The sequence below is a fragment of the Erigeron canadensis genome, chromosome 3 (assembly GCF_010389155.1).
Source record: "Erigeron canadensis isolate Cc75 chromosome 3, C_canadensis_v1, whole genome shotgun sequence".
NCBI lineage: Eukaryota > Viridiplantae > Streptophyta > Magnoliopsida > Asterales > Asteraceae > Erigeron > Erigeron canadensis.
The window spans coordinates 32,271,360-32,296,732 of record NC_057763.1 but is presented as its reverse complement, the minus strand read 5'-3'; the positions used below and the strand labels follow the sequence as shown (position 1 = coordinate 32,296,732).

The 25,373-nt window shown below is 31.5% G+C and overlaps 3 protein-coding genes across 3 annotated transcripts; all 3 read left to right on the top strand.

Moving 5' to 3' along the window:
• The first annotated feature begins 1,866 nt into the window (after positions 1 to 1,866).
• Positions 1,867 to 4,694, top strand: LOC122593134 (cationic amino acid transporter 8, vacuolar). The gene is made up of 2 exons (XM_043765493.1): positions 1,867 to 2,442; positions 3,172 to 4,694. The coding sequence occupies exons 1-2, from the start codon at positions 1,914 to 1,916 to the stop codon at positions 4,470 to 4,472; spliced, it is 1,830 nt and encodes a 609-aa protein (XP_043621428.1). The 5' UTR covers positions 1,867 to 1,913; the 3' UTR covers positions 4,473 to 4,694.
• Positions 4,695 to 17,025: 12,331 nt separating this feature from the next.
• Positions 17,026 to 19,423, top strand: LOC122591201 (gibberellin 2-beta-dioxygenase 1-like). Its single transcript, XM_043763425.1, has 3 exons — positions 17,026 to 17,530; positions 17,715 to 18,069; positions 19,006 to 19,423. Exons 1-3 carry the CDS (start codon positions 17,145 to 17,147, stop codon positions 19,255 to 19,257), a joined length of 993 nt encoding a protein of 330 aa, XP_043619360.1. The 5' UTR covers positions 17,026 to 17,144; the 3' UTR covers positions 19,258 to 19,423.
• A 4,473-nt stretch (positions 19,424 to 23,896) lies between these two features.
• LOC122591934 (splicing factor YJU2-like) lies at positions 23,897 to 24,359 on the top strand. The gene is made up of 2 exons (XM_043764157.1): positions 23,897 to 24,094; positions 24,216 to 24,359. Exons 1-2 carry the CDS (start codon positions 23,897 to 23,899, stop codon positions 24,357 to 24,359), a joined length of 342 nt encoding a protein of 113 aa, XP_043620092.1.
• The last annotated feature ends 1,014 nt before the right edge of the window (positions 24,360 to 25,373 follow it).

Sequence of the window (25,373 nt, the reverse complement as noted above, 5' to 3'; positions counted from 1 at the left end):
TACGTCTTTTTATTATAACTATAGAGTTGTGATCATAAAAACTAAAACTAATGAGAAAATCAAAAAAACTAACCAAACACACTGTGATTTGAAACATAACACAATGTGTTTATACATGCCTAACAGCAGCACCATTGCCAGAAATTGTGATATGATATGGGTGAAGCCCTTAATCAAACAGTTGCAGCGTTCCAAGGGGGCTTTGCTCTTCTCGGTAGCCTAACTCGAGGCATTTATAAAGGGGTTAAAATTCAGACGAATATAGGAATGATGTGGATTTGATGATAAGTTTTGTGATTTTCACTAGAATTTTAGCTTCAAATAAACATTTCTCTATAGTGATATATATAAATGAAAATAACATGAGTGATTTCAAATGTTATATAATATACAACTTTACTTTCAACCAATTATTTTCAGTCGATCAACAAGATAGCTAAAGTCGCCACTAAATTTCGGATATCAAAACTAAAGAACTTGAAATTGCAAAATAAGAACGCAATAAAGCAATTGCATTGCAATTTCGTGTTCTCGCATTTGCGATTCAACATATATCATTGCTTTTGACTTCAAGAAGCAAGTTTGGAGTCAAAATAATTTTTTGATGTCAAAAATAGTTCCCTACTTCCCTTTGAGTTCAAGATTCAGGCTCGGCCCATGTACATATGAAAATTAAGCTATGTAAAAAAAGCCCATAAGTTCATTCAAAATAAGAGCCCATGAAAAATTAGTTCGCAATATGCAAACAGCCAAACAATACGAAACTGGATAATGCCGGCTGAATCAAACTTAAACGTTTAAAATGAGACGTTTAGAGTTAACAAATATGATACCTACAAATACATATATCTATCATTATCATTTTCATCAACTTTATACCACATCTTTTAATAACAAAAAAGATCAACCTAATTTCTCAAAAGTATAAAAAACAAACCAAATCTGAAAAATCATCTTCGTATTAATTTTATTTAAAAAGACTAAAATTAAAAAAAAAATGAACAACACTTATCAGCTAAATCGAATCTGCCTTATAACCAATAGAGTATTAAATTGTAAACTTAAAAAAAAACTATTTCAAAACACAATAGAAAATATGTAAATTTTCTAATCAGCCAAGATAATATCTAACGAAACACCTAAAGTTTGGCTCAGTTTCAATTTTAATATATAAAATTAATAGTGTTTTTATTCTTTTAGTTTAATGATTAAAACCGTATAAAAAACTAAAATTGTAATTTACACTTGTAAGATATACTCGTTCAAAGTTTAATACTATATCTTTGGCTACATGAATATAAAACGGGGAAGAGGAATATGAGGCTATTAGGCACCCAAGTTGGGTGGAAAACCCCATACATAGTTTTTTTTTAAGACATAAAAAGCATGGGGCCCAAACATTTATTAAAAATATTAAAAAAATTGTATGTGAATGATTTTTCACCCAAGTTGGATGTATAATAACCTACTCATTTTTCTCCGATAAAACATGATCTAATAACTTAAAAGATAATATCTAACAAAACACCTGAAGTTTGGCTCAGATTCAGTTTTTAATATATAAAATTAATAGTGTTTTTATTCTTTTAGTTTAATGATTAAAACCGTATAAAAAACTAAAATTGTAATTTACGCTTATAAGATATACTCGTTCTCCATATCTGGATGTTTAATCAACAAAGTTTAATACTATATCTTTGGCTACATAAATAAAAAACGTGATCTAATAACTTAAAAAATACAGCTAGGTAACAATAACAAATAATAAAATAAAACAATAAAATATTGGGAGAAAAATATCATTTGGAAAAAGTTGACTCAAAGTAAAAGATTATCTCATCTCAATCATGAATCATTGAGAAAAGAATCCATACATCACTTGGATTCCTTTTTTTTGGCGTCCGAAAAAAACGATGAGAATCCCAAATCAACAACAAGTAGTATCCGAACCCACTTATATATCCACCCTCCGTACACCCCTCAACCCAAATTCACCCATGGACCCAAAATCCTACTGGCGGTTCAGCAAACAAGACTTTTACCCTGAACCATCTTTCCAAAACTTGACTTCCTACAAGTCTGCATTCTGCCAAACTCTACCACGTCTTCGTGACAGGTGTCTAGGCCGATCAACCGATGCAACCGAGCTCGTTGAGCTTAAGAAACAGAGCGAAAACGACATGCAAAAATGTCTGACTTGGGTTGATTTAATCTGGCTTGGTTTTGGGTCTGTTGTTGGGTCTGGTATTTTTACTATTACTGGTCTTGAAGCAAGAAACGATGCTGGACCGGCTATTGTTTTGTCGTATGTTTTGTCGGGTTTGTCTGCATTGTTTTCTGTTTTTTGTTATACAGAGTTTGCTGTTGAGATTCCTATTGCTGGTGGCTCTTTTTCCTTTTTGAGGATTGAGTTGGGCGACTTTTTCGCATTCATTGCTGCTGGTAAATCACTAAATTAACTTTGATATTTTGTTAGTTTGATTAGGGGATGTTTAATTTGGGGGATTCTTTGTCATCGAATTCAAGCTACCTCATGTAGGTTTGGGGTTATTTGGTCGGGTTTTGGATTATATCAAATTACAATTTAGCTTATTAGAATAAATGCTTATCCGGGTGCCGTTGGATTATTCGTTTAGTTTTTTGTTTGGAGCACCATCGGTTTTTGATTTACTTAGTTTGTTAGTATTATTCTGCCAAACACTCTTACCTGTATGTATGATTGTTTTCATCCCACCTACCCATATACCACCTTTGACTCAAATTATGTACTGTACTATTGTTGTAACCATCGGTTTTCAATTTAGTTAGTTTGTTATTAGACTGCCAAACACTCTTGTCGGAGGTTAATCTGGAAGCAATATCTCTAACCGTATGACTGTTTCATCCCATCTACTCATAGACTAGAATGGTTATTGTACTATTGTTTTGTTTGAGCAGCCATTGCATAATTGGATTTTTTGAAGTCTTATTTTACATGTAATCTCTTAAATAGTTAATTACAGTTTATTAAACAAAGTTTATTACCTGGAATAACGAACAACACGTTTTCATATATCCTTTTAGATCATCGAACCATTTTTCGTTCAATTATGTCATTAATAGGTTCAATGTCATATCCTTAATTTGAAAACACATTGCCAAACAATCCTTTAATTTGATGAATTTTTTCAGGTAACATTCTGCTGGAGGCTGTTGCTGGTGCAGCCGGTTTAGCTCGATCCTTTTCATCATACTTTGCAAGTATGTTTAGCTCTAATCCAGATATTCTACGCATTCGGGTTAAATCATTTGCAGAAGGTTTCAACTTATTAGACCCTATTGCCGTGGCAATTTTATTTATTGCCAACATGGTGGCAATGAGAGGAACAAAGCTAACATCAACTTCAAACATGATACTTTCAGCAATTAGTTCTTTGATCATTCTTTTCATCATAATTGTTGGGTTTATACATGCTAAGTCCTCAAATTTAGAACCTTTCTTCCCATACGGGCCAGAAGGGGTGTTTAAAGCTGCAGCAGTTGTTTACTGGTCTTATACTGGCTTTGATATGGTTGCTAACATGGCCGAAGAGACAAAAAAACCATCAAGAGATATACCTTTGGGTCTTGTTGGTTCAATGTCTACAATTAGTGTGGTCTATTGTTTAATGGCATTAGCTCTTACAGCCATGGTGAAGTACACTGAGATAGATAAAGATGCAGCGTATTCAGTTGCTTTTGAGAAAATCGGGATGAAATGGGCCAAGTATGTTGTAAGCTTATGTGCTCTTAAGGGAATGCTTACAAGTATGTTGATTGGGTCAATGGGACAAGCTCGATACACTACTCAAATAGCTAGAGCCCATATGATCCCACCCTGGTTTGCTTTAGTCCACCCTAAAACAGGGACGCCCATCTACGCCACTCTGTTGGTTACCACAATTAGCTGCATTGTAGCCCTGTTCTCAAGCCTAGATGTTTTGTCAAGTGTGTTATCCTTTAGTACGCTCTTTATTTTCATGCTCATGGCTGTTGCGTTGCTAGTTAGGCGCTATTATGTGAAGGACACAACGTCTACACGTGATTTGGCAAAGTTCATGGTTTGTTTGTTTGTTATCATTGGTTCGTCTATTGGAATAACAGCACTTTGGGGTGCAAACGTGAAAGGGTGGGTTGGATATGCAGTGTCAGGTGGGTGCTGGTTTGCGGGTACTATTGGAATGACGTTGATTCCAAAGCAGAGGCTTCCGATGGTCTGGGGTGTTCCGCTTGTTCCATGGTTGCCTGCATTGTCGATTTTGATGAATGTGTTTTTGATTGGATCTTTAGGTACTATAGCGTTTAAGAGGTTCTTTATATGCAGCGCGGTGATGCTTGTTTACTATTTCTTTGTTGGGGTTCATGCAACTTATGATTTGGCTCATCAAGAAGCCAAAGAATCGACTCTTGAGAAAGGAAAAAAGAATACTGATGGCAATGGAGATGGTTTATAGCGAACGGGTAAATAGCAATTTGTTCCTTGTCATACTATATTTGACCTTTTGGTTTGGTCATATCTTGATTTATCATGATTCCGCATAGGTAACTAGCTTCATTGTGTCCTAGTGGAAAAAAATTTAGATAGCTTTAGCGATTTTGTGAAACGATGTACTCCAAGGACGTCCCAGTATAGGCAGTATAGCCAATTTAATATAGTCCTTTTAGGTTTTGATTTATTTTTTTCTAAAGTATGTTTAAGTCCTTCAGATTTTCATTACCAGTAATAGCTCATGAAATTTGACTATAGGTTTAATGCATGTAATTTTTAGTATGGTTATTAATGGTCCAGTTCAGGGCAAAGCTATGTAGAGCTGATCATTGCCCATCGGGTTAAGTTGAACCCGTATACATGTTTCTTTTCCATTTAAAAAACCTCTTGGGTCAACAAGTTGGGTAGAATGTGGTATTAGTTAAGCTTGGCATTGTGTTGGCTCGACTCAATTACACCCCTAGTTTTACCAACAAAACAGATCATTTCTGCAAATATATACTACTTATTAAGTATTGGTTATCAAAATCGCTTGAATTTGGCACCTTCTGACAGACTAAAATGATTTATTTTCTATGGTTAATTTGTTATGTATGGATGGGAAAGCCTCTTAAATAGATTGATGTTTTATGGAAAAACATTTTGTTGATCTAATACTAGAAACTGAGTCATGAAAGTAGACCTTCACCAAGCATGTTGACTAGCGGATATGATGTGTAGCTTTTTGGAAGGAAGAATGGCAAACAGGCTAGAAAGAAACTCCTTTTTCAAAAGCCATAAATTTTTTGTTAACATGACTTTTTAACACTAGACTACTTGGTGATGGTTTATTCTTCCAAAATATCATCATGATTTGTTTGCTCATGTTGATTGTGTATTGGAGTCTGAAGACATTCTCGTAAAAAATATCTTTGTTTCAAGTTTTTAACATAAATTATTTCCAAGTTGGTCTAGTGGTAAGACGTCTTGAATGTCTTGGAATTGATTTGGTTTAAATGTTACTCGTACTAAATAAATGGGATAGTCTAGAAAAATGTGTAAGAAAAGGCCATAAATACCAGATTACCAGTTAGATCGTGTATATCAAAACCAAAAACTACTTGCTTCAGTTAACTTGGAAAGAGGTTCCCAGTAAAAGACTTCATATATCTAACAAAATTGCTATTAGATTCAAGCTAGTGGTTCTCCTTATCCCACTTGATCAAAACAACAATGAGAAGCCCGAATCAGCCTATGCCTGAGTACGTCTAATCTGGACAGTCTCATCACACCACTTGACCCTAACAGGGCGACACCATAAACCGCCCACCAAAATCCTACCATCACTTCAGCAAATTAGACTTCTATCCAGAACCATCTTCCAATAACTTCACTTCTTACAAGTCTGCTTCTTCCAAACACTATACTGTCTTTGTGACTGGTGTCTAGGCCGATCATCCAATGAAACCGGGCTCATTGAGTTCAGAAACAAAGCAAAAATGATATGCAAAAATGTCTTACTTGGGTTAATTTAATATGGTTTGGTTTTGGGTTTGGGTCTGGCATTTTTACTATAACCGGCCTTGAGGCAAGAAATAATGCTGGACTGTCTACTGAGGCATAAGGCTGTCCAGATTGGACTCAGGCATAGGTTGATTCGGGCTTCTTCTTGTTTTTGGGTTTATATGCCCTCTTTTCTGTTTTCTGCTATACTGAGTTCGCGGTTGAGATACCTGTTGCTGGTTGCTCGTTTTCAATTCTAAAGAGATACACTTCTCTGTAGTCTTTATTGATACTTATATAGACAAGTTTATAACAAGAATATTTTTGAACATGCTAACTTGAAAGAAAATTGGGTTAGGCCTTGGCCAACGACGGCTCTTCGTGAGCCTCTTCCTCAACCGTGTCGACGAGGACACCATTGGCAACAAGCTCTTCCAAGGGCTCTTCCTCAAAGCCCTTCGTTGGAAGGAATTGTGAGGACGGGGAGAGGTGGGTCCAATTTTGTATAAATTATATGTATGTGCGTGTGGCTTTTATATAGATTATATTATATATATTTGAGGAAGAGGTGGGGTTGGTAGTGAGTGAGGAAGAAGTGATTTAGGAGAGAGAAAAACTGATGTGACAGTGAGGAAGAGGGAGGAAGGTGTCGAGGGTTGGCTGTGACCTTTTTATATGCCTTTAACTCTATTAAGAAAAATTTTTCTGGTAACATTCTGTTGGAAGCTGTCGTGGGTCTAGCCGGGTTATTTCGATCATTTTCCATCATATCTTCGCAGTATGTTTAGTACCAATTCAAACTATTTTCATATTCGAGCTGATTCATTTGCGCAAGGTGTTAATTTAATTACTACACCCTGTTGTTGTGGGTAGTATGATGGTTAATTCTATTGGTCAAGCTCGATACATGGCTCAATTAGCCAGAACCCATATGATCGCACCACCTTAATAATTGATTTGCTATAAGTCCATCCCAGACCCGGAACCCCTATTGCTGGAACTCTACTATAGCTAGTGACAGTGGTCAGCCGCGTCATTGCTCTATTCCCGAGCTTAGAAATGTTGTCTAGCATGCATGTTATTTTTAAGTACTTTATTTATTTTCATGCTCATGGCTAGCTGTCGCATTGCTGTTAGGCGTTATTATGTGAATTGTGAAGGTCGACGTACATTGCCTCTAAACATGATATATGACCTAGTTTGTGGTTTTCTTACTATTATTATTGTGTTGTCAATGATGACTAGCACAACTGGTCAGAGGCATTCCAGGTTTTACTCAAGGTTTTGAGTTCGATCCTTAGGGATGACAAGTCTTGGGGTTTTTTCCTCCAAATACTTGTAACGGCCCATGGTCAACATCTCGTTGTCTAGGTTACATGCAAGGCTTCACCATTATACAGTGAGGTTTCTTTGATGTCGCATACCGACTGAATGTTCGGAAAAAAAAAGGGTGGGTTGGTTATGGGCCAGGTTGCTTGTTGGTTATGGGCCGGGTTGCTGGTTGGTTTTGGACCTTTGGTTCGGTATGCGCCTAGTAGAAGATGAATTGGGTAAAACATATGTATCCAATATAGGTTATTTAAGTTATTGTAACATAGGGGAAATGCTAAATATAGCCTTGGGGATGTATTTAACGTGCATAAAAAATTTGTACCTTCCGTATCAAAAGCTTTACCCGCTGAATTTTATGGTAAGTGTACAACTATTTAATGCATGTTAATTGCAGCCCTAAGGGCTGTGTTTAGCAAACCCCCATAGAATATAACTGGTCGATGACATATATATATACACGTAGATTTCATGATATATAATTTACTCTGTAAAAGTAGTTATAGTCAAATGAATTATACAATAGCGGCTCTGAGAATTCAAATACCCAGATCGAGTCGAAAAAAATATGCCCTAACTTTTGGGGAATTCAAATATATAAGCAATTGTTTTTAATAAATGAGACTTTATAACTATAACCAAATCATAGTATTATAATTTAGTCATTAACTAGTTACTAAAATCAAATATATTTATATATATAACGCATTAAACTTATAATTATATAATATACGTAGAAAATTAATATTAACAAACTTGTGCCCCTTCAAACATGTGAATTGGCATAAGGTCGCATCGGCTCCCTCCGGGCCTCCTCTGGAATGATATGAAGAAGTTCAAATGCTAAATAACAAGTCAAACCGAACAAAATTTCTTCAAAAAGTGCTAGCTAGGACCCCATCTTTCTTTTATTACCGCCGCTCAATACCATTCTATGTCATCTTTAATGAAGCTAGTGGTTATCCATCGCCAACTAGCTAGCGAGCTAGATTCTTAGTGAGACCATTTACAATGCATTTACGTGTCATCGTCTAACAAAAGTGAAAAGTTAAAAAAACTACATGTGTATCGTGGCAGTACGTACACTGTCATATATATATTGACCGAATCTAAAATCTATATTGGTCTGGTCAAACGTAGCATATATAATTGATTGACGTTGTACGGCTTACATCGCACGTCGCAACTAGCTAGATCATGAAGACAAAGGCCGGACCCCATGCATGAATGCATGCATGCATGCACCCTTTAATCGTGTTCAATAATAATAATAATGGCCTTACCCACCGTTATCATGAAGTGTGTATGTGGTGTTGTCAATATGTAATTAGCCAAATCAACATTTACAGTATCAATAAATTTTACTTCTCCTTCTTCCGTCCTACTAAACTTTGACCATAAATATTTATATTTATATTTATATAATATTTGATAAAAGTTATATGAATTGATTGTGTTTTAAATGTTTGTTTTATTGGTATAATTTTCATCGACTATTATATAACACAAATAAAACTATATATAGTTAAAATTCGTAAAGTTTAACTTTAAAAAATTAAAAGCGTAAAAATTTAATAGGACGGAAGGGGTATCATATATACCTCGATCTCTTCTTTAGGCATGAGAAGTGATATTAGTATCATCTATTTTGATTGATGTACCACATTTGTGTAATATTGACTTAGACAGTTAGCTGTAAAACTTATACATTATGGTACATTAATGAAAAACAATGATACAAATATCACCTACCTTTAGGCATGCAAGCATTATGTTACGGATAAGAAAAAGAAAAGGCTAACCTTATCTACTAGCTGGCTTCATCCGTACCATTTTACCATCATTTCTACTTTTCTCATAACCTTATCCTGTATTTACCATACATTTATAACAACTATACATAACATACCAACTGTTGGGAGTTTTTTATTTAATATATTAAAATCTTAACCGCTGAATTATACATTAAGTTAAATGAAGATAAAAGTCTTCTAAAATTAAAACCATACTTCAAAGTAAAGTTGATATTTGGATTAACATATATCAAGATTCAAACCTCATTGTTTACCATTTTTCACTTTCTTTAGCTATAAAAGTTTGGAACAAAGACAAATTCCTGTTTCAACCATTTCATTTTCTTACATTATTTCATCTCTATAAACGAGTGTTGTTGGATATAGTGGATAACTATTTCTGTTTATATTATAAGATAGTTACTAATATAAAAGCTTAAATGTTTTTTGTTTATTGCTGCACAATCTAATGTATGACATCCCCAAATAACTAAAGATGAAAAATCGTATATCTACTCAAAACTAAAAATAACTATCCTAGCCAATAATGACTAGTACAACTGGTCAAAGGCATCCCAGATTTTACCCAAAGTCTTGAGTTCGATCCTTAATTAGGAATGGCAAGTCTTGGAGTTTTTTCCCTCGAATACTTGTAACGGCTCATGGTCAACACCTCGTTGTCTATGGTACGTATAAGGTTTTACCATTACACGGTGAGATTTCCTTAACGTCACATACCGATTGAATGTTCGGAAAAAAAAAAATAACTAACCTGCTTTCGATAGATTAATTATGAAATTGACTAACCTAGCTAAATGTAATTTGTAATTACAAATTTATGAAAATGTGTCTATTATTTATTTGTATCTATTATAGTAATCTAAAATGATCAAAATGAAAGGATGACAACGGGTCAAATATAAGCTAACTTTAAATTAGGGTAAATTATAAAAATCATACCTGAGGTTTGTTCGAAACTACACTGGTTATACCTACAATTTAAATATTACGTGATTCATACCCATTGTTGTCAAAAACTTACACTAACCATACCTATTGCTGGCGACCATCTATTTGACCGTTAAGTCAAGTCACGTGTCATGCATGTGAGGTATCAAAAATGTAATTTCGTGCATACTTCAGGTACTATGTAATTCACTATAAAAATAATTATTAAGAATTTTAGAGTTTTATTTATTCTTCATTTATTAAGTTGGGCACATATGACATTTATTATGAAACAATAATTTTTATAATGAAAAGTATATTGAGAAAAATAGTTGATACAATAATGCATTTATTATTAAACATGTCATTAATATTTTGTTATACGTGTAGAGTGAATATAACAAGGATGAGAACCATCAAAACCATTAAAATTTTCACTTTTCTATTATTATTATTATTATTATTATTATTATTATTAATTTATAATTTATTCTTTTTAATAAAAACGTTGTTTAAAAAAATATAATTTTAAAAAGCAATATAATTTTTTCGTATGGTTTGTTGACATCCTCCCCAGATTAGATGGGTAAAGCAATATCGAATACTCGTTACGGTTTTAGAGTATATCTCAAAGTAAGCAATTTGTAGTATTTTGTGTTTAAAGTTTCAGGGTTAATCATTAGTCTAATCTTAGAATTTCTAAGCCTAAACTTGTATCGTATGATGACATCCTATAATTTTTTAAAATTATTTTGAAATAGATTTTTTTAAAAAAGTAAATATATATATATGTGTGTGTATTTGTGTGTGTGTGAATTTTAATATAGAATATCTACCCACTTTAATAAATGAAATATAAATATAAATATCTTAATTGTTTTTATTAGTGTGAATTACACAAATGATACCTGAAGTATACACGAAATTACGGTTTTGATACCTCACATGCACAACACGTGACTTGACTTAACAGCCAAATTGACGGCCGTCAGTGATAGGTATGGTCAATGTAAGTTTTTGACAACGATGAGTATGACTCACGTAATTTTTAAATTGTAGGTATGACCAATGTACTTTTAAACAAACTTCATGTATGATTTTTGTAATTTACCTTTTAAATAATTCAGACCTACCTTGACTAAATTTTTTTATCCCATTAAATTAATGTGAAGTCTCAATTTTTAGTTTGCAATCATAATTAAAGAAAATAAATCAATACAACCACGTAATATCGGATTAAACCGTGTAGATTTAAGTTATTGAGACTTTGTCTTCCTGATTTTCATCTATTAATCCGTTTATTTAGAAAAGAAAAAAAGAAAAGAAATGGAGAACGTGGCCGGCCTTGTGAGAAAATATCAAAGTAAAAATTGATTGAATTTAAATAGCACTTATTGGAGCCGCTTTTATGCAGAGAGAATGTACGATATATATTCCAGTAATACCACGTGTTTAAGGAATGGCCAAGACACAAGACACGCAAACTACACTTGCGTGGACGCGTGTTATGGCCGGGTACAACGTTGTCCCTGTCACCCACGTGGCCTCTTCACATTCGCCCATTCCAACGTCGGCTTTTACCTTTATCCCCACTTGCCACTTGTTGCTTTTATGACTTTCCATTGCCAGCTTGGCCCTCACACATCAAAACCTTTTCGTCACCCGTTACCTAATTCTTTTTGGTTGGAGATTTATGTATATCTTAGTTATTTTACAACAATATATATATATACTAGGTATTTTATCCCACATATTATTATAAGTTATTGTTCAATTAGTGTTGATTTAAATATTTTGATGTAGACATACACAATAACAAATATTTTGTTTAATTAGTTCAATGTGATTATTCCTATTAATTAATTTTGTAAGCATGTGAATATAAATAAAACAATGTTAAATATGGGTATAATATATCACTATCAAAATGTTATTAAAAATAAATATGAAAACAATTGATGTTTACACTTGAATATTTTCAAAATGTTCATTGGGCATTATGGAGGTTTTTATCAACTAAGTTGATGAACATTTCCTTCAACCTTAATCATAATAATAAGAACATATATAAAAATTAAAATTAAAGAGAAAAGTCCTCCATGTTTGTAAAAAAAATTTTTTTTAAAAAAACCTTATATTAAATAAAAAAAAAATTGTTTTTACATGATCACCAAGAAAAAGATAATAAAAAAGAAAACTAAATTAATATATCAAATGATAAATGTGATATAGTTAGAGTTTATAATACGTAGGATTGAATATAACTATTTTGAAAACTAAATATTTTCCAGTTTTAAAAGTATATTTTAAGTTTATACAGTTTATGATTTTATTTTTCTTTGCTTTTGAATTTTGTAAAATACATATATAAAATAGAGGTAAATATTGTCAAAAATTATAGAGATGCTACATAGGATAAAAACATATGTGGCAATTTTTAAAAATAGCTTTAAATTTGAAGAGGCCTTTAAAAGACTAGGTTAACTATTGTTTTAATAATTATATAAATACAGTATATTTTATTTAGGGAAAATTGCATAAAAATAATCCAACTTTGTTCTTTTCTAATTAAGGTATATTATTTTCTTATCGATGAAAAGATGCAATTTCTTTTTTAAAACATAGAAAAAACCCTTTCTTTTACTGTTTAAAAAAAAACTTTGACATCTTCTAACGGTGGTTTTATTTTGCAAAGTTTTCATACACGGATGAACCACTGAGGTGTTAAAAACTATCCCAATCTAACCATGTAATCCAATTCGGTTTTATCCGGAAACTCAAATATCTGAAGTCTTAGATATCCGAACTTCATACATCCAACTTTTCGGATTTATATTCATATATTGAAATTTACTATCCGAATTTTTGATATCTGACTTAGTAAATGCTCAACAACTACCGTTCTTTTTTTCAACATCAACACAACATGAATAAATAAATTGTCACGGAAAAATAAAGTAGTTTACCTAAAACTTATTTGAAATTTCGGATAATATATTTTAATATCTAAATATTTGAATCCAAAAGTCGAATATTTAAAGTTTAGATATTAGAGCTTTTAGATATCCAGATTACGGTCTCGGATATGGATGATTTTGAACACCATAATGGTTTTTCCATGTATGAATACATAACGAAAACCAGAGTTAAAAACATTTAAAAAGGGTTTCATTTCTAGGAAGATTTATATATATATATATATATATTACTTTTGAGACATAATTATATATCTACCCAAAATGTAAGTTTTAATTAATGCATAAATACAATGCTCTAAAGCATGATTTGGTTAGATATGTAATTATGTCTCAAAAGTAGGATATATATGTAAATCTCTCTTATTTTTATGTTTTAAAAAATTAAATACCTTTTATTGATAAAAGAAAAAGAGTTGGATATTATTTTTTTTTGTTGCAAATTACCCTTTTATTTACAATAAAATAGATTTATTTAACTGGATATAAATAAAAAAATCCATACGGTTGTTATGTATGATTAAGTTAAAAGTTAGGCTAGAAACTTTAAACATTAGCATGAATGTTTAGAGATTTTCTAAATCAATTTCTTACCATTGTACTGTAATTCTTTACATGGTGGTTATTTTGAGTTATTTAATTAGACCAAATTTAAATTTTACAATTATATGGACACGCGATTTAAAAGAACATACGTACATAAAATAGTGCTATGAGCATATACATGCATAAATAAATAATTCATAAAATAGTTGATGATCAAATATACACAAATAATATATGAACATCAGAACATGTGTAAAAAAATTATATAGTCATAACAAGTATAAAAAATAATTATCTAATAAATAATTTTAATTAAAAAAAAAAAAGACTGATTCATGTAATATTTGAGTTTCTTAAAGTATATTGTAAGGATAAAACATTTCTTTGAAATTTTTTAGTGTTCTAACTTCTAAATAATGAATTGACACTAATTAAGACGAAATATCATCAAAATTCTACTGCTTGGATATGGTTAAAGCAATAAGTAAAAAGAAATGTACATTTAACATAATAATGTTGAAATAATTATAACCCAATTTCAATAACAATCCAATAATATTAAGTTTTCACATCATTCGAAAAAAAAAAAAACCAATAATAATAATATTCAAGTTCTAACACAAAGATTCATAAGCAAAAAAAATTATAATATTAATTTAGATGTTAAACACATTCAAATAATAATATAGTGGTGAACCAAGAAAAGAAAAACAATGATGTTAATCGGTTCAATTATAGTCTAGGCCTAGTTCGATCTGGCATGGTTCTAATTTGATCTAGTGTGATCCAATTCGATCATTCCTAGCCTAATGAGTATTATTGAACTGGTAACATGTAACGGTCCTGTTTGAAAAATTGCTCTTTATAATGGTTTTTTTAGAGGTGATCCCTTACACAACAATATATGCATTATTTGATTGTATTGTACAATTGTATAATGTATACAGTTTTAAATGTATACAGTGTTGTATATGGCTAAAAAATGTTTTATAAGGACATTTTCTTATTATATATATATATATATATCTATCTATATATATATTAAAACAGTAAGAATCATAGCATTCTAAACCATTCTTTCCAATTCAAAACTATGCTTAGATATTGCCACATGGGATAAATCTTATGTGGCATCTCCATGTTTTTTTTGACAATACTAATCTTATTAAAGAAAATTTAAAATACAAAATATAAAATAAGCTAGATCGTATACCAAAAACAATCTATTTATGGGTCGATCAACATTAATTTGGTAACAATATTACATTACAAATCCACTATATATTACTAATTCCTTATATTTATTAGAATTGTATGTATTTACGGTTTTACTTTTTAGGTATTATTTTTTTCATAAAAATAGACTGGGTTTTGATATAAATTTGTTTGTAATTGTTAATTTTCATAATCTGTTGTAGAATATTAATTTGAAAAATTGAATAGACGTACTATTTTCTCTGTAATTGGAGTTTGAAGCAAAGAAAAATCACTATATGAGAGTTCTGCATATACTTGATCGACTTAGGGCGAGGTATCTGATTGACACTTCTTAAAAATCAATATTTTACGTATGTATTATCTTCGTCTAAAGAGGTGCTAAAATAGGTTTGGTCAATTATAAATTAATAGTTTAGTTATGAATTAATTTTTTTTGGAGATCTAATTTTTACCTTTTATATAGGGTATTATATATAATAGATATTTACCAAATAGTTAAACATTCGTCAATCTATATGTAGTCAGAAGTTTCAATCTTCATGAATTGGAAATAATGTACTTTATATGAAGCAATAAACGATAGTAGAGGTAGCAAAACATGTTGGTCCAGAGTCCAAATATTAATTATTGATAATATTTTTTGGGCGCTCCAATACATCGAATTCACGTCTTTCAACTTGACATGTAGGTCGACACTTCATTGTTTTATTTTGTTGGCCTAATTCTATGTTGCGGGTATTTGATCAACTATAACAATGCTTTAAAGTATAGCCAAAGTCTTCAATGCCAAATTTCAATATGAATTTAGGTTAATTTCTATGTTATGGAGTTCACATTACAAAATTCTATCATCAAGAGAACATTGTGTATGGAGATCACTATTTTTTTCATGTTTTATTATATAGTTTATTATATAGCTTTGAAAAAAATCCACACATCGAGCGGGTAAAAAACCTAATATATATATATATATATATATTTATCACTTACAAAGGCTAAAATAGTAAATTTAGTAGATGCCATATCGTATTATAAGCATCAGTATAAAGTGTCCTAAAAGTTTCGGCGGCTCAGAAAAGCGTTTCGAACGTTATCTAATCTAATAATTTATATGTTTAAAAGACAAGGAAAAGATTCAAACAAGCTACAAGATTTCTTGCAATCACATATCGTTATTGTACCGCGTACATATATGTAAAATTGTAAAAAGAAAATCTTATGGATTTGAAAGATGGATGGGAGTTCATCCTTATCACAAATGACATATTTAACCTTATCCTTGTAAAAAAGTCAAAGTGCTTTTTTCATTGTTCTATCTAGTTATCTAGGTAGTGAAGTTTGGTAGCTAAAGAGTGGTTGTGAGATTCTCCTACCAATGTTTGCAATTAAGGTTAACCATGTGTTTGGATTAAACAATGTGTTTAATTTCTGGCATTTCATCTAACATTCACTAACAAACAACTAATAGCCCCTCTAGATTTGGGATTATACCAACCACCAAAGGTTAAAATTATGTTACCAATTATTGCTTGTGTGATAAAATGTCAATTGTGGATAAGAGGATTAGGATGTTGTCCTTTTTCTATATTGGGATGATCTTTAGGTCATATTCTTCGTCACACTTATAACAAACTTGTTGAACTTCTGTTATTGGGACAAATTATTTGTTATCGATTGATTGTATACGTATTGTGTCATTAATTTCATTGAATAGACTTTGGGTTTTTATTGTAGTGAATGTAACTTGAAATGTAAAGAAGAAAATTGCAAAAACCATGTTTTAATCCAATAATGAAAAACACTAAAATCTTTCAAAGATTGTGATGTTTGACAAAGAAAAATAAAAACTTTCTTGTGTTACATTCCTTCTAGAATCTATGAAATGATAGTCCACCTTCACTAGGAGAAACTTGAAAGCATAAAGTTTGAAAATGTTAACACTCCATTGACTATTCATAAGATGTACTATTAGCTTTAATCCATTTTCTTAATTCTAATTTTGGTGGTTCTGAAAACACATAGATTTTGACCATTTGGCAATAACCATGCATGCTTCCCCATACTTATATTTAACTATTATTTTATTATTTATTTATAAATTTCTTACAAAATAAACTCATTTAAGTCAATATTGACTATATTCTTCTCTCACCTAGAAATATCCAAGCAATAACCACAACCTATGTGTATATATACCGCTCTTTTTCTCTTCATTTTACACACTACCTTCTTTCAAAAGATTCAATCTTTATCGCATCCTTCAACTCTTTTTTCAATTTGAAAAAGACCCATTTCATATTTCATCATAAAGTTTCAATCTTTACAAAGATCTTGCAACTTCCAACCATGGTGGCTGTTCCAAAACCTCCAATTGAACAGTTCTTTATCAAAGCTACTAAACCAAACACTACTACTACTAGCCCATTAACCATTCCTCCTATTATTCCTCTCATTGACCTCTCTAAACCTGAATCCAAACACCATCTTGTTAAAGCTTGTCAAGATTTTGGATTCTTTAAAGTTGTTAATCATGGTGTTCCAACAAAATTTATTAATAAACTTGAAACAGAAGCTGTCAAATTCTTTGCTTCACCACCTTCTGTTAAAGAACATTTTGGGCCGCCCAACCCATTTGGTTATGGAAACAAAAACATTGGCCGAAATGGTGATTTTGGATGGGTTGAATACCTTCTTCTTAATACCAAACCCGAATCATACCCGGAAAATTTCAAGTAAGTACTCTGCTTTTTCTTCTCTCTCTTTTTTTTTTATTTAATAATGTCAAGTGTTTAAAAAATAAATAAATTTCAAAGTAAGTCTGTTTTTGTTGACCAGGTTTGACTTTTTTTTTATTTTTTGAACGGCGTTGACCAAGTTTGACTTACTGTTTTTTCTTTTGTATGTGTGTATGTGTAGGGGTGTTGTGAATGATTATGTGACATCAGTGAAGAAAATGGCATGTGAAATATTGGAATTACTGGCAGATGAAATGAAATTACAGCCAAGAAATGTGTTTAGTAAGCTGTTAAAAGATGAACAGAGTGACTCTGTTTTCAGGGTCAACCATTACCCACCATGCCCTGAGTTTCATGAAAATGAAAAAAATGGCAACAAATTGGTGGGTTTTGGTGAACATACTGACCCTCAAATTATTTCAGTTTTGAGATCAAATAATACTTCCGGGCTTGAAATTTCATTAAGAGATGGAAGTTGGATGCCTGTTCCTCCTGATTCTGATTCCTTTTTCATCAATGTTGGTGACTCTTTACAGGTATGAATTCTAAAGTTATTTTTTGATATTTTGCAGTTTTTTTTTTTTTTTTTTTTTTTTTAAGTTTCAGTTAACCTCTGTTTTTTAAAGTTTTGATTTTTTTTTTAACCATTGTGCAATTTAAATACCGAAAAAAGATGGTAAAATCTTGTAAAGGTAGATACAATGACTTGACTTAGCTTACAATGATGATTTGATATTGTTAGAGTTATTAAAATAACTTGCTATACATAATGTTTTGTAGTTTTATTAAATAGTTGTATAATTACCATAAAATTCATGGATGTTCTTTTATATATTAGATACAATAGTTTTATACAAGTTAAATGTAGCCATAAGGATTATATTTAACATTCGTGAAGACATCATTCAACTAAGGTTTAAAAAATTCTTGCATTACTGTCTGATTTTACGAACTAAGTTGGGTAATGTTACACTTAGCTTAACATGATTTTACGCTCATTACCGGTATTCGATTCATACATACATAATTGGTTAAAAAAGGAACAACAATTATATGTTTGTTGGTTAATTAAAACCTCAAAAAATTGTTCAACTTTTTTTTGGAAAAGTAGCTTGTTATTGTTACTTTACATCATTATTCCTTAAATATGTACAAGTTTAGTTAATATTATTATTATACATAAATATAGATATAGAATATTATAGATATAGATAAAGATAAATCTATATGGATATAAGTTTGTATGGAAATATTAGTCTTGGTTTTCGAATATAAATACATAAAGGTCGAATGTATCTATGTAGAATCTCCATCCATATGATGCGTCTGTTTCCTTAGTCAAAATCAGTCATTTTCAGTAGTCCAACAAGTCACTTTCCTTTAAGAATAACATTAGAGATTTTAGTAAAATCCCGAATGTTTTGTTCCAATTATTGGGTGGTTTGGTTATTAAAAAGATTTTGGATATGCAGGTGATGACCAATGGAAGATTCAAGAGTGTGAAGCATAGAGTGGTGGCAAATGGTACCAAAAGTAGGCTGTCAATGATCTATTTTGGAGGACCACCATTGAGTGAAAAAATTGCACCATTGCCTTCACTTATGCAAAAAGAAGAGCATAGTTTGTACAAGGAATTCACTTGGTTTGAATACAAGAAATCCGCGTTTAACACAAGATTGGCGGATAACAGGCTTGGCCTATTCGAAAAAATCGTTGCTTCTTAGGGTTTTAGCGTTGTGTTCTTTTTATTTGATTTGTTTGTGAAACAAAGTATAGTTGTAGCTAGACAACGTACATTAGCTAATAGGTGTATAACTTTTGTTATTTGATGCATTTGGTTCATATTTCTTTTGTGACTTTCACGGGTGTTGTCTAAATTGTTTCGTGTAACTTTTTGTTTGCCGATATATGGACCGATAACAAAAGTGTTCTTCATTTTCCCTAGTTTTTATTTTTTATTTTTGTTAAGAACTGATGTTCGTGGGTTTTTAGCAATTAAAATGAGCATCGAACAATTGGCGACAATTTCAGTGTGGTACCAAATGATGTCAACAACAAAAACTCTAAATATTTCTCCCCACATTTCTGTACTAGGATGGGGCATCGTGTCATCGATGTTCATGCACCTCGATCGACCATGCCATGCATGGACCATGGCCTAATAATACCGGTCCATGCCCTTTGACAATGCATGGCTTAATGGTACCACTTTGTATCAAGTTAGGGGGTTCTAGAAATTGATAATTATATGTATAGCCTTTTAATTCGAAACATGTTTATGTCGAAAGGGTTTTTAACTTTTTATTGATGAATACAGAAGTTATTGAACTTTCCAACAGAAATCGTACTTGTATCTCCATCAATAAGTGGCGGATCTTGAGGAAAGTCACAGAGGGGGTTGGGAGTCACGGGAACAGAAAAATAGCACTAAAAAAAATATGTTTTGAACAAAATACGCATAAAATAGTACTATGGGAAAAAAATGGAGGGGGCCGAGGCCCCCACAGGTCCTTAAAAAGATCCGCCCTTGACCATCATACAGTTGTAATGATAATCTAATCCTCACATTATAATAATTAACATTTTGAAGCCAGTGTGATTAGGCCAATGTGATCAACCTCGCCTTGTGTTTGTTTTTTTTTTAAAGGTGAATTTCGATGGAAACTTCATGTTGTGATTCGACAGCGTGAGGTCTAGCATACATTGTATTAACCGGATCCACGTTAGAGAGCTCCATCGAAGTAGAAATGCCTATTTCAAATAACCAATGGGGGGAAACCCCCAACTAATCTACTCGAAGGCACGACGATTAATAAGGGTAATTCCTGCCCCTTTAGACTTGAACTCGAGTATACGCAAGTCAAACCCTCATATATAGATAGACTTGAACCTCTTGTAGGTGATGGTTTTTCAATGTATCTAATTATTTGAATATTTTCAAGATATTCATTTTGGATTAAAAAAAAATAATTTATGACAAACGTGATATATGGGTGACATTGTCCGGTCAATCAATATCACACGGTTATACTTAAGTTAAGTTCTTTAGTAAATATTTTCAAATTTTTCATGATCTATTTCGAATGAAAAAGGAAATAGTTTATGACAATGTGATGATGATGTGAGGGTGTACGCAACCAAAAAGCTCGTGTAAACCATGTCACCATGTGTTGTTAGATTCACAAGACTCTTTTGTTTGTGTGACAAAAAGCTCGTGTAAAAGATGGAGAATGTGGTAAAAGATAGGTGAGAGATTACAGTTTATTTTTACCTTTTATGCATAGACGATTAGACGATATCATTATGGTAGTTGGGTAAAGATCCAAGGGTCCACTTCGTTGCGGATTTAGTAGGTGGTGTGTTGATCAATTTTGCCTTTGGTCCATTTTCAATTCCACGTTTGTTACTTGTCACATGAGTTGGTTACTTGGGGCTTTACTCTTTGAGAACCTCTTGTGTTTTTTCAGATAAATAATCAAGGCGGCTAGCCAACTAGTTATACACTTATACACATAGTTGTTAAAAACTCTTACTAGTCATGAGTCGATTCTTACGAGTCGAGTCAATTTAAATCAAAAAAGAGTCGACTCGTTAGGTGACTTATTTTTGTCTAGACTCTTACGAATCGATGGAATGATTCACAAACTAATAATTATTGTAAATAATTGAATTAAATTTGTATATTTTTAACTTTGATTATGAAAATATCGACACATTACGTGGGTATCATTTTTTATTACTTATTATAAAGAATCTATACCTCTTTTTGAAGGTATAACATTTGGATATGCGAAATAACCAACCTACCTCTACAACTTAAATCGTAATTAATACGTGACTTATTCGGAGCCGTCACATTGTGCGTGCACCCCTCCAGTATATGTTAATTGTAAAAGATTAATTAAATAAATAGTTTGGTTGGGTTATTAATGGGAGTGTAAAATTTGGGTTTAGTTGGGTTGGGTAGATATAGGAGAGAGAAAATAGTTTTTTAATGAATAGTGTGGGTGAGTTGGGTTGTAAATGGTTATGTTTAAAGTTTTTGGTTATTCCAGTTGGCCCAAATAACAACCCATTTATCGAATAAACATTTTGTTTGACCCAACCTATCCGGGTCGGTTTATTCGGGTTTGGTACTTTGGTTATATTCAACAGAAGTGAATCTAGATGGTCTTAATCATCGTCATATAAAAGCACCTCTCGGGTATCTCTAAATATATATAAAATAAAAACCTTAATTCATAATTAGAGAAGTATGGACCCTTAGATGAAATTTAACTTTTAATTAGAGTCATTAGATCAAATGATGATGTCATATACCTTATTTAACTTTTTAAGATTTAATTTTATATTAATAAATTTAAAATATTATTATTTCCTTATTTAAATTTGTAAAAATTAATAATTAATATTTTTAATGATATAACTTTGAAAACTAATATTCTTATATTTTACATCATTCTTTTTTAAAATTAATTTATATTTTCTAACAAATTTTTTTTTTTAATGAAATATGTTTTTATTAAATTATATTTTTGTATAGGATTTTCATCATATAACGAATAAAGTTTGGCTATTAGAATTTTTGTACAAGATTTTTATCATATAACGTTTTTATTAAATCAATGTTTTGAAAACTAAATCGGCCTTCTTAATAAGCTATCACAATTACATATCAGAATAATAATTTTATGAAAATTGCGATAATACAATGCATAATTCTAACTTAGATTAACAAAACATGCGATATATAAATTGATAATTTAATTGCTTATTAATTTTAGTCTATAACTAAATTATTCGAGCAAAACGTTAAAGCACAAGTACAATGACGACGCAGACATATCCGGATGAATGAAAGACATCCAAGGAAACGAAAACTTTACTTAGCGAGACCTCTAATATATGATGTATCCATTTTTTAACCGCCTGATCACTTTTAACCGGAATCTAAACAACCATTAATGTAACTTCATATTTTTTTAGTGGTTTAGTTCTTACGTGGTTAAATACTTATGAAAATTTAATATGTCATTAATTATATATGTTTCTCGCGTATTACGCGGGTAATAATCTAGTTCAATAGTATTATAGATTTAGATATCCGTAAAAATAAACCAAACCCTCAAAAAACTTTGCAAGCAATTTCATAAGTAAGTTTTATTTATTCCTCGAATTTTCTTTCTCTGCAATTTACTTTTATTATCGTTATTATTATTATCAAGGTTTCGATTTATTTTTTGATTTTTGTGTGTTCTAGTTAGGGTTTAATAGTCAAAAATCGAATTTTAGGTTACCAATTTGCGCTACTATTTCATGTGTTCATTAGAGTAGCTCTTAGTTATTACTCGTACAAACTAAGTTTTTTTCAAGATTTGTTCAAAAGTGAATTTTTTCCACAAAAGTCAACATAAAATAGAAAATTTGGCAGTATTTGACATGAAAGATAATATCTTTAGAATGCCCATACTATCAAATCTTAGATATCCCACCTTGTCAAATTTCCGGGTGCGTTTAGTTAGGGAAAAAAGTTCTATAATTTTCTGATGTTTATAATTTAAGATAGATTAGATTTTCATTAGATTGAACATAGTAAGTTATTATATAGAAATAGAAGGCAAGCGGACAACAAGTTGCGCCACTACTCCTTTTTTGTATAGCTATTCGTTTGAAGACGGGTTAAAGTTTTGAAAACGTGTTTCTTTTTCTTGACTTTTTCGAGTTGGGAAAATGTAAGGGGTTTTTCCTTTTTGGAGAAGGAGAATGGTTAAAAGCGATAAACTGAGTTATCAGAAGTGTAATTATAAGTTAGAAATGCGAATTTTCTGGATACATTCTATTTTAAAATAGTGAAAAGGCTTGTTAATGCAATTTATTTCATGCTATGCTATTCGCTCTATTTGTGAAGCCATATCTGTATAGTATTTAGATAGTTTTGTGTATGTTAAAAGTTGATGATTTTGTGCACGCACTACCAGAGATTGTTGTTCTTTGTTCTGTTAGGTTCATATTCACTTGTTGTCGCTTGTAAAACTAGGCTAGTTGCTATTAGTCTAGGCTGAACATTGTAAAGAAGCTAATAATTTTAGTTATCATCATTGGGATCACTTACAATATAGTCTATCCTGCTTGCTTATCAGTTTTGGTAATCCTATTATTTGAGTGACGGCATTTTACCAGTCATAGATGAGACCATTCTGACTTGCAATTTAAAAATACCATTTTATCTATATTGTTAGATATGGGTATGTTTTTTTCTCTCATTTTGATTGCTCATTTTCTTTTGGTCTATTTGGACACAAGATTACTAGATAGCTATCCTATCGATCTCCATCAGTTTGATTAGTAAAAAAGAAAAAAGAGATGGCAGAGCGAAAGGTTTTAAATAAGTACTATCCGCCGGATGTCGATCCGGCAAAAATTCCAAGGCGACGCATGCCCAAGAATCAACAGATAAATGTTAGAATGATGCTTCCGATGAGCATTCGCTGCAGCACATGTGGAAACTACATATATAAGGGTACGAAGTTTAATTCACGCAAAGAAGATGTGATTGGAGAGGTATGTTATTGATAAACACACATGTATAATGCACATATATAAGTGTATATAATGACATATAGGCCAACAATAAGTCTTAACTGACATTCATTTTGTGTTTTTTTTTTTTTCACATGTGTAGATGTATCTTGGAATTCAAATATTCAGATTTTATTTTAAGTGCACCAAATGTTCAACCGAGATTACCATGAAGACGGATCCTCAAAACTCTGATTATATTGTTGAGTCGGGAGCTGCAAGAAATTTTTTTTTTATGACAAGGTGATGCTGAGATGACAATGTCTTATCAATCAATATCGTGCAGTTGTACTTATGTTTAGTTCTTTAGTAAATATTAAAATTTTTTTTTCCTCCAGTTTTACATGATCCATTTACATTAAAAAAGAAAAGTTTATGAAAATGTGATAATGGCGTGACGGTGTATGTGACCAAAGTTACCCGATCTCATATGAGTGAAAAGTATAAACCATGTGATGTGATGTTAGATTCACATATAGCACTTGCAGGACTCTTTTTGTTCGTGTGACAAAAAACTCTTGTAAGATGGAGAATGTGGTTAAAAGATACGTGAGAGATTACAATTTATCTTTACTTTTTATGCGTAGACGATATTATTATAGAAGTTGGGTAAAGATCCAAGGGTCCGCTTCGTTGTGGATTTAAGAGGTGGTGTTGATCAATTTTGCCTTTGGTCCATTTTCAATTCCAATTTTGTTACTTGTCACATGAGTTGGTTTCTTGGGGCTTTTACCTTTAGGGGACCTCTTGTGTTTTTCCGGATAAATACTCAAGGCGGCTAGCCAACTAAATATACATACATGGATTAAACCAGCCTAAAGATTGCAAAGTGGTTAAACACAAGTACTTAAATTTAAACTTGAGATTTTTAGAGAGACAACACCTTCCAACTCCATCTTGGATCGCTAAACCAAAAGCTCAACAACATTAGAACTCGTTATTATCTTATCGTTATCTTCGTTTCGGTGGCGTTTGAAGTTAAATTCATAATATAAAGTGACAAAAGTAAACAACAAACAAGATACATTTTAGCATTCGATCAATCTCTTTTACGATATTTATTATTGTATATAAATGGATTATTTGATTCGATTTTGGTGGATACGTAGTGATAAACAGTCATTGACTAATAGGAGTTTTCCTTCTATGCATGTACATACCATAGGTTACCTTTTTAAAATCCAACTCGGCCATTTATTTAGTGTATGTTACATGTTATTTTCACTGTAGATGAACTAGTAAAGCACTTACTCCGGAAACT